This window comes from Ipomoea triloba, chromosome 15, assembly GCF_003576645.1.
Source record: "Ipomoea triloba cultivar NCNSP0323 chromosome 15, ASM357664v1".
Taxonomy (NCBI): domain Eukaryota; kingdom Viridiplantae; phylum Streptophyta; class Magnoliopsida; order Solanales; family Convolvulaceae; genus Ipomoea; species Ipomoea triloba.
In genome coordinates, this window is record NC_044930.1 from 6,652,098 (window position 1) to 6,663,529 (window position 11,432).

Consider the following 11,432-nt stretch of genomic DNA (forward strand, 5'->3'; position numbering starts at 1 on the left):
GAAAAGATTAAAATACCCCTGTTTTGGACAGTTATTTAATGAAAATTTTAACAGTAGACTAAAAGTGGTAATGACTAAATAAGACTGGCCGTAATGTGGCAAAAATTAATGAAGTGGACTAATATTGACAACGCCCCAATAACAGTAAGACCAAAAATCCTCTCCTAGATTTTCATCATTTGAATTAACAGAATGTTCAGCTTGCTGAGTATTTTGATGTGGTGGCATAAAATTGAAGTGGATTGCACTCCATTGCGACGCAACTCATCCATCAAACTTGTAATCTGAGCTTGTATTTGAGCCTGCATTTGTGTCTGCATTTGATTTCTTTCAACTTGTAGTTTAACATCCATCTAAGCTTGTAGTTTAGCCTCCATCTCAACCCGCATGGTCTCTAACTGTTGGTTCATCATCTCTTTCATTGCATCTTGATGAAGTTGTGAGGTAGCAGATGAACCACAACTATTCCCATTGATAAATGAAGATCCTTAGTCCCTAAGCCATAAATACGCTATTTTTTTTGCCCCGCTAACATCTACATACAACTGTGACATGTTTATATTTGGTGACTCAGTTGAGTCTTCAGCTTCTTGCGTTGCAGCATCATGGCGTGCTTGTACTTTTTCCTACAATTAATATACACAATAAAATAAGTATACAATGGCATATAAGAATTTTATCTATTTAACAAAATATGATTAGTTACGTTATACTTACAGTAATTCTCTTTGATCTCTCATTAACAAACATACCATCTTTCTTTTTGTGCATTTGGGCAAAACACTCAAACATATTAGGCTCCGATCCTTTTGAAGTTCATCTCGCTATTAAACAAGCAAAAACAATAAAATGATACTTTCAAATATCAGTATCACATAGCCTTAAAGCCTAAACTATCCATCAACAGTATTACACACCATTTACTAACATCTAAATTTGAAATAGAATATAATGGCATAACTAACTACAAGGCTGACTATTCACTGAATTTAGTGCATTTAATGACACAACAGAAACAATGATAGGTAACTCAAAATAACATTTGGTTAAACAATTTCTCAAGAGGAAAACAAGTAAAAACACACATAAGATCAGATCTCATAAAGAAAATCTAAATGACATTCAAATTAAAAACTAGCATGATCATCCTAGTTCATCAATTGCTCATGCTCTTACATTCAATGCACTTGTTACCACACGCAATTCCACATTCATCAAGCAAACAAAAAAACCTTCAAATCAGCAGGTGCAGTAGAAAAAATACATGTCATCATAAAGCAAAAGTTGTTTTGTGAAAGAAGTTGACTTTCCTTAAATAATAATAATAATAATAATAATAATTATTATTATTATTATAATTAATTAATTAATTAATTAATTAATTGAATTTGATTTCATCTACATGTTTCCTATCAAGGTGGCAAGGGTATTATTAAGGGGGTGGCCGCAGATGTGTTTTTTTTTAATTATTTTTTTTTTTAAATTTTTTAATTATTTTAATAGTTTATTATTAAAAATTATTTTAAAATGCCAACTCACCGTCCACATAAGCAAGTAACCTGATGAAATGAATGGTAACCTATCATCAGGTGAAGTTGCATACATTTGGAGTGTTCATTGACCTAATCGCATTTTTTTTTTGGGTTCAGTAGCCTGACTGCAACTTTCAAATTACGTTCAGTGGCCAATTTGAATCTTATATTTAAAAATATTTACTAGCCCTACCTACAATTAGAACTCACATTAAAAAAAAATATTTATTTTCATAAATTACTAGTGAATTGGCTAGCCTACCTATTCTGAGTTAATAAGAAATTGTCTAGTTTTCTTTGCGTGTAACCAAAAAGAGAAATAAAAATAAAATAAAATAAAAAACTTTATTAGCCCATTTTCCATTTGAGGACTAATCTTACCGCACTTTTTATATTATTTATAAAACATATACAAAACGTTCAAGTATTCATTACTTTTAGACCAGTTGATAGATAAATGAAATATGAAACACGAGATGATGAGAGGCACCGCGTTTGGTCGGAATGAAGGCGTATGCCGTATAGCATTGAAGGTACTCAGGTAGTACGTGTAGGTGTTTTTGTTATGATTTTTCACGTGGACCGAAATTTGGGAATTCAAATAATGGGAATCTATCTAGCGCTTTGATAATAAGGCCGCAGGGAAATGACTTCTAGAAAATATTTTATGAAAAATAAGTTATTTTTTGAAAATAGTTTCATTTCCAGTGTTTGGATTTATTATGAAAAATTGTCTTTTGGTTCATTTTCTGGAAAATGGATAGAATTGTATAATTAAACATTGTAATTATTTTTTAAAATATAAAAAATTATAATGATATTAAAATAATGTTATGTATTATTCATAAAATTTAAATTTAAAAAAAAAAACGTAGCAAAGGTTTCCAGCGGTTTCCCCACCTCCTTGATCCATGGTCATGGGTGATATGGCTTGGTTTTGGTCGAAAACATGCGAAACGGCCATTTTGGCGATTCCGGAAAAATGAAATGATTTTTCTTGGTCAACGGAAAACATTTTTCGTTGACCACATTTTCTGGACGTTGTCAAACACCGAAATCTCGAAAAACATTTTCCAGAAGCCATTTTACGGGTTACCAAACACACCCTAAAACAAAATTCAAGAAGGAACGTGAACAAATAATGTTGGGGGTTAAACTGATTCATCAATCATTATATCATGGATCAGAATTTACTCTACATGCATTGTAGACTTTGTTTCAAAAATTATATATTTGTAATAAATATATGTGTACATATGTACCTGTAAATAAATTAAAGGGTAACACATAATATCAATATGTTAACTATAAGTGCATACTATCAAACTATGTAGTTAATTTATTAGTGCTTTCAATTTATTTACGAGCATATAATTATTTAACTAAAGCCATATAATGTTTGGCAGATGCCAGTAAAATGCCATGTCCATCAATCGGTGACTAGGGGAATTGTTGACGGAGATCGCAAAGAGCCAAATCCAACACATTGCCTCTAAAAAATGTGGTAGCAATATATAAGGAAATAAAGTTACATCTTCAATATGAGTTATAACTTTTGACATTGTAATAACCGTGTCAAGAATTGTTGGCAAAGTTGTGCCTTTAGGCGTTTAGTATAATTTGCCCTGGTTGATAGGTCAGGCCAATGACAGCATACTCCACGTACGGTGGTGTTCGTTTTGTACGAGAAATGCGGTCGCCGCTGTGTACTTTTCAGCTTTCAACCTAAGTAGTTGGCAAAGTGGGAAGCATTGTGTATTGCATGTGCATTATTGTGCTGGATGGGTATAACGTTATTAATGTCATTAATTAAGCTAGCTAGCTCATCAATCCATTTGGTTTGACGCAATGGAATCAGCTAGCTCATCAATCCGACTAATGGGGAATTTTCTCTATTTCGCCTAATGTATGATTAGTAGAAGATGTATCTCAAAAATTCAAAATTGTGACTAAGATCACACCAATTATTCAGTATTCACACAGACTAACATATATCAATCAATCATGTTGCTCAATTTATCATGACTCATGAATACGGCTATACCACCTACTATATGTATACTCGCACTTAGATAGGTTGGATGGCCTTTCATTAATTGGCTCTTACTAGTTACTACACGATACTAGTCAAAGACTTATATGCATCGTCCCAATTCTTAAAGGATCTTTAATTGTCAAGGTTTTTTGTTGGTTTTAAGGAAGCTAAGTAAGAGAGAAAGGATAGAGAAAAAATGAAAAAAAAATAATAAGAAAAATAAAAAGATTCTGACAAGTATAAAATTAAAAAAAAATGATGCAACGGCCAAAATTTCATAGCGGCCGCTTGCTTGGGCGCACAGTGTGCTCCCTTGCTTCTTTTTCCTTTTTTTTTTTTTCTTTTTTCTTCTTCTCTTGCAAATATCAAGATCTTTGTAGGAGAAAAATTCAAGAAATTAAAAAATCAATGCTCACATTAGTTAAAGATCATACAACTAGATTTTAGCTTTACAAAAATCAACATAAAAACTCATATTATTGGGGATGTTCTTAATGGATATTTGGTTCACAAAATGCTATATAAACTTACGGAATGTTAGATTGTTGAGAATTTTAAATTATGATGAGAATGTTATATCTGTATTTGGTTAAAACTGATGTATGTAATATAAAAATGTTTTGTTTAGGGGTTATCTTTATGTTATAATGATTTTTTCTTTAATACCCTTATTAACATATTTTCATGTATTTTAATAAACTTCAAAATCAAAATAAATAAATAAAGCATTAATGGTAACATATATATAATTAAGTATATGATTTAAAAATAATTAACTAAGAGCTTGAACGTGAAAAACAAATTTACTTTATATATAAATTAACATGACGTAATAAGAAATAAAATAAAATATATAATTGCAAAATAATTAAATATGATATGTATAACAAGCTAACATAAAATATATATTTCATAATAATTAGAATTAAAATGACAAAAGTAGTAAATATGCATGGACATATTATACCACCCAAGAGTTGTGAGGGAATCACAATCCCTTCAAAATTCTATGTGAAATGGTGTGTTGCATTCCTTGGAAAATTAAAGTTATATTTTCTTAGGAATGTAAAATAATCTGAACCAAATATGTGAATGTGACATTTCAAAGTTTACATTATCTTGATTATGTTGTATAGCTTGAACCAAATACCCATTTAATGATATACTTGTAATCCAATTGGGATGATGTCAGGGCATTGAAAAGTTCCTCAAAGGGCTATATATAACGTACTCTTATTCAGATCATGTAGTCAAAGTTATGGATATCAAAATTATGTTATAAGTCAAAGTTATGCTATATATAGAGTTGTTGACTGTGTAGTTGCGCCAGAAAATGTTTCTTTTGTCTTATTCTTTTGCCTATATATATTTTCTTAACCCTTTCTCTCTTTATAATCTCAATTTCATCTTCCAAAATGTAGCCTCCAAAAGTAGATTTCCAGTAGTTTTAGGAGTAGATTAGTTTTTATTTTGTAATTTTTTTTTTAAAAAAAAAAAGAAAAGAAAAGAAAAGTAGATGCTAGTTTCATACTTCAAACATAGGATCAAGGAGAAAGCAATGGACATTTCTTTTCATTCTTTCTTTATATTTATTTTGATTTAATCTTGTATATATTTTGTGTATTGAAGATGCTTGTGCTTAATTAATATAATTATATTTGGATTATGGATATATTTGTGCTTATTTGCCTATTTCGTTGTTTGTTCTTTAATGTATTATGATTTGTTAATTTAGTTCTTGCAAGTCGTGTGCAATATATATTTTTGATGTGTGCGATTTTTGCCGAAACCATATGCACATTTGTTATGTTGTTTCTATAGAAATTGGGCATAGCTAGAATACTCTTGTCACACACCTATGAATTTTTGCACTATGAGGGTATTACAAATCATATAGGGACTCATGGGCTAGTTTTGCGCGTAAACTATGGGAGTAGAAAATCTTGTGGGTTAGTACACTCAGGTATATCACGGGGATAGCAATTTGGGATATCACATAACATATATAATCAGTTTGAGACTTGGCATCATAGGGATCAAACGAAATAGCAGAACCAAAATCATATATTGGCTTCTTACATAAATGTCAAAATCTTTGGCTTCATTGCAAGAGGAGTACTAAATGTTGCTAGCAATTTCATTGCAAATATCATGCATGCCTCTTGCGATTATAAAACTTTTGGTTCTAAAGAGGCGCTCCAACAACAATGGAGTAATGAGTTTTAATTAGTCCCAAAATATCCGCATTATCGTCTTTGAATATAAATGATTCTTTATCTATTTCAAGAGATTAGACAACCATTAATGTGATTATGTGATAAGTCAATATAATGATATTTATCCGGTCATATAAAATATGTCAAATACATTTTTCAACATAGGCTAACTAGCCTATAACAAATAATCGTTACCAACAAGACCAAACTCGATCATTTGAATCATTTACATACATTATAAATATGAAGTAACATGCATGATATATACACACAAATTCTAATCGCAGCAGCATAACTCTTCCCTATACACTGCATCTGCTCCTCTTTAGATTCGACTTTTCAAGTTTAATCTCGAGATCGAGCTTTGTATATATATTCATAAGCCAATATACAGAGTATGTGCGGATATCTATACATATTGTTGGCTTCTAAAAAGGAAAATGTGATCACGCACTTAGTGTTTTACAATAATAAGCCAAAACTGTAATGCTCTTTTTATTTTGTTTTATTCAAGACTTTTTTCTTTTTTATCCTCTTCTTTCTGGATGAAGATTCGTCCGTGTCGTCTGAATCATATGATAGAACACGAAGTTGGAAAGTGTCCCCATTGCCATCATCGTTGAAATATTGATGGATCTCCTCATCAATGAATAAAGGAGCTGGTAATTCATTATTCCAATTCCAAGCACCCTGCAGGAAAGAGTTTTGGGCTAACGAATATTGTGGAAAAGTTGGATTTTGTTGGGATGAAGTTGCAATGAAGTTAGGGTTTTGAGATGAAGATAGTGGGTGGTTGGAGTTTCGTAGAGATGAAGTTTCAATGAAGTTAGGGTTTTGGGCAAAAGATAGTGAGTGATTGAGGTTTTGCATGGATGAAGTTGGAATGAAGTTAGAGTTTTGGGTTAGTGGTGGTGAGTGATTGGGGTTTTGTAGAGCAAAAGTTGCATTCAAGCTAGGGTTTTGGGTTGAATATAGAGATGAAGTTGTAATGAAGTTAGAAATTTGGGTTGGTGATGGTGGGTGATTGGGGCTTTGTAAAGCAGAAGTTGAATTAAAGTTAAGGTTTTGGGTTGGATATAGAGATGAAGTTGCAATGAAGTTATTAGAGTTTTGGCATGGTAATGGTGGGTGATTGTTGCTTTGCAGGGTAGAAGTTGCATTAAAGTTAGGGTTTTGAGTTGGATATGGAAATGAAATTGTAATAAAGTTAGAGTTTTGGGCCGGTGATGGTGGGTGATTGGGACATTGGAGGGTAGAAGTTGCATTAAAGTTAGGGTTTAGGGTTGGGTATGGTGTGTGATTGGGGTTTTGCATGGTTGAAGTTGAAGCAAAATTAGGGTTTGCACAAGGAGTTGGAATGAGATGAGGGCTTTGGAGATTTTCCATAGAATTTGTGTTATTGCTCTTCGATTCTTGGTTGTCACCTACAATCTTTCTCTCTCCATGATAATAAATAACACAAAGTGCCAACTCATGTTCTGTCTGCATTTGAAAACATATGGTAAAATGATTTTCAGGTTAAAACAAAAATATTTATTTAGCAAAGAAAAATATATTACTTTAAAAAAACACTATTAAATTACTCTATTAAAATAGCATATTAAGAACATAACTTAAATGTATATATAAATAAAAGTACTGAATCTCATATCTTTTTATTTAAATTTTAGTCACTTGAATATAGTTACGTTAATAAGATTTTCTCTTTTAGTTCTAATCAAATATTTATTTTGCTAAAATCTCTTAAAGGATTCTGAGTACCTAATTGGACGCATATCAATCTTAATCAGCAAACTACTGAAAGATTGCACCACAACTTCTACGTGAATGCACTCCAATAACTCTCAAACATGCTTGGAGAAGTTTGCAGTGCATTCATGCTTAGTGCATTCATGTAATAATAGTTGAGATGCAATCTTTCAGTAGTTCGCAGGTTCGCACATTAAGACTGGTTCGCATTTGAATGCCACCTTAAGTACCTCTACCTTACACGTTTTGGTACATTGACATCCCTAATATTAAATATTTAACACTTTTTAAAACAAATTTAAAGTAGATAGGAAGATCTGACCTGATTATAAAGTGGAAAAGGATCGACATTAGCAGGATATCGAAACTCTGACATGAGCCAAGAAGTTTTTTTGCCTTCAGCATCGTGGAACACCAGGGGTTGTTTGGTGCCGATCACTACACCCCCGCCGTCTTTCAATGGTTCTCGCGCCTGAGAGGCTTTCCAATATCCCTTCCCACCGCCCACCGCCCTGTCGCCTCTCGTTCCGTCTTTAGTCTTCCTCTTGAACGCCGTAAAGAAATACCTTCGCCCATTCCAATTATTTAAAGCATTAGCTGCATATACACATATATTACATGTAAGTAATTAATCTAATTTTCCAGATTTTAAGTAGAAATAAGCAAAATTACAAACCTGCTTCAAGTTCTTCAGGATGATAGTTATAAATATCAAGATCGTTGATGATTCCCGCGTGAATTTTCAGATTTTGAGCCTTGTGTTTGAGGTATTCCGTAATGAGTTCTTGATCGGTGGGATAAAAGCCATGTCCGGGAGGCAGGCTTCTCTTCCACTCATCACTGTCGTCATCACCATAGCCGTTAGGTCGTTGAGCACTGCAAGAAGCGGCCATGACCACAACTCTGATGATCTCGCGCCTTTTTTTTTTATTGGGGTTAATTAGTGGGTCTATTTATATAAAAAGAATTGTTGAATGACTAATTCTATACTCCTAGTTAAGGACAGTTTAGGATAAATCCAAATCATAATCCCGTTTTAAGTAGGGTTTTTATATATATAATCTGGATTGAACAATATTATGTTTTAGATTATGCACATAATTAAATAATACTCCGTAATAATGATAAGTCTAAATATAATTATTAATTATATCCAGTCAAGAAATAAATAAAAAAAATTAAAAAGGGGTTGAAATAAATTTTGATCAATCGATTAGAATTAAATTGACACACATTTAAAGAACTATTTTAATATATAAAGCGTATATATATATTATATGGGTAATTATAAAAAAAAAAAAGTTTAAAATAATATTTTATAGGATTTTTCTTTGGTGCTGGTTGTACCAATTATAATATAGTATACTTAGTTATAACATGTTCATGTACTATTAACAAATATGTTTGACACTAGCAGCAAAAAGACATGCATATCGCTATTGAGACTAAATCCTTGATCATCCATAAGAAAAAATAGTTGTCGCCTCTTTGAGTGGACTAAGTCCACTAGGACTTGAATTGTTTGTGGGTTGCCAAGCCCAAAATAGTTCCAACTTACACAACTTATTGGGCTATGTGGACCTGTTGAACAGGACCCACCTCTTGACCATTTTTAGATCCAACATAAGCGTCAAAAGCCTCCTCCATTGTTATGCCGTGGACCCAGGTCCACCTTGCAAGGTGAACCTGAGTCTACATTCACATACACTATACTCTACATTTACAATTTGTAAACTCCACATTCACACATTACAGGATTATATGTTTAGTAACTATACTCTACATTACATACACTATACTCTACATTCACAATTTGTAAACTCCACATTCACACATTCAAAACTCTATATTCACATGTCCTATACTCCACATTCACAACTTGAGAACTCCACATTCACACATTACAGGGCTACAAGTTGCTAGAACTTCTTAACTCTATTACAGATTTACACATGCATAACTCTACATTAACGATTTCTATACTCAATATTCACAATTTGAAACCTCCACATTCACACATTTCTGGGCAACTCTACATTCACACAATCATAAATCTACATTCACGATTTCTATACTCTTCATTCACACTTTGAAACCTCTACATTCACACATTTTTTAACAACTCTATATTCAACAATATGTTTACTAATTTTTTTTTTTTTAAAAAAAAAAGAAGAAGAAAAAGAAGAAGACAAAAACGACGTGGTTTTGGACCCAAATCCACCTTGCACAACATAATTTGCCATAAAAGTAGTAATAACCTCATCAATATTTTATGGGTCATTAACTCTTCTCTTCTTTTGCTCACATATTAGAGGTCCAATAAGCCCATAAGGTTGGTTTCTAGATACTACCCGAACCCAAACGCCCAACCGTTTCTTCCAAAACAATGCAATCTTTGTCTTGGATTTTTAACTGAAATGTGACAAACCATAAAGTAGGAGACGAAAATAGGGAAAAAAAATGTTTACAAAAATATGAAAAACGAATTTTGAAAATGCAAGTGGCGTCAGAAACGGATTTTTCAAACTTAAATGACCTTTTATTTTTTTTTCAAATATGTAGATTATACGAGAAATGCGTATAATGTATAAAATACATCATACACATTTCTCAAATGCGTATGATAAAATAAAAATAAAAATTTGTGGCATTGCCTGGCAACCATGTTGGTTCGTCTTATACTTTATGGTTTGTCACATTTCAGACAAAAACATCTTTATCTTTACCCTTCCTTGCACCTCATTACGCTTGTCGTTATGCATGTAGCCACCCCCTAATCCTTGAGTGACTAAATCTTCGTACACAGTGTGTGTATATGTGACAACGTTTGACATATCCACATCTCTTGTACCAATGTTCACGACTGGAAGCACCCTCCACCAACCATTTACTCCCCATCGTCAATGGTGGACGACAACCAGAAGCTCAAGGCCAAACACCATATAGGCGCTTTGTTTCTTCCGTAACACCTTGAAAGAGCTTTAATATTTCTCTATGTGGCCTATCACTCCACAAAAAGAAGTAAAAATTTGACAATTGTTCATATTTGAACTCTACCCATAATAGATCACCACCCTCCTTCCTCATTTTCATCTTCCTCTTCAACAGTTTAGTGATGTCAACTAGGATACGGACTTATAGGAACCGTCATCATTTTTCTTGTCAGCACAAAAATATGTGCGAGAATTTCCCTATCACTCTAGCAACCTTCTATGTAGATAAACCCATTGACAATTTATGTATTTGGATCTAGAATTCCGTGGATGTGAGGAAATCTCAAATGGAAAATAATTCGGGTATAGATGTTTGAGGATTAACAAGCTTTGTTCAAACACCATATGACGACCGTCCTCAAGAACATTGTTAATGTCCACCTCATGAAAAAATTGAAAGATGAACAAGTTCGAACAAGCTTTTCGGATGGTAATGCCGTGCCTAGGTCTCCAGACGGCGGCCAATGTATCATTCAACACTGAGAATTTAATAGGCTCACTTATCCGTCAACAAACGACCTACAAAAAGAAAACTCAAAATTCACTATTGTCAATATTAATGTCATTATCACCAACCACCAAACATTCCTCATCCTCATATGCTAGTGTGAGAGTAACACAAGCGTTTTCCAGTGACATATCACTTTCTACCTCCATTGGAGCTTGATAAACAAGACCCGAAAGCAAAAAACTAAAACCAAGAAGGAAGACAACTAAGAAACAACCGAGAAAATAACAAGAAAAAACTTATATAAGAGGATAAGGAGGAGACGAACAATTCACAAAAACAAGAAGAAAACTTGTTAACTTTTTTTTGAGTAAACCCACTCCATCCATGTGGGAGTGTTAACCAAGACACCGGATATCACTATACAACAAGATCTTTGGTTAACTTAAGAATCCA

The 11,432-nt window shown here is 32.8% G+C and overlaps 1 protein-coding gene across 1 annotated transcript; it reads right to left on the reverse strand.

Moving 5' to 3' along the window:
- Positions 1 to 353: 353 nt before the first annotated feature.
- LOC116006892 (NAC domain-containing protein 18-like) lies at positions 354 to 8,425 on the reverse strand. The gene is made up of 5 exons (XM_031247398.1): positions 8,209 to 8,425; positions 7,855 to 8,129; positions 753 to 824; positions 544 to 626; positions 354 to 462 (listed from the first exon to the last, which is right to left on the reverse strand). Exons 1-5 carry the CDS (start codon positions 8,423 to 8,425, stop codon positions 354 to 356), a joined length of 756 nt encoding a protein of 251 aa, XP_031103258.1.
- Between the last annotated feature and the right edge of the window lie 3,007 nt (positions 8,426 to 11,432).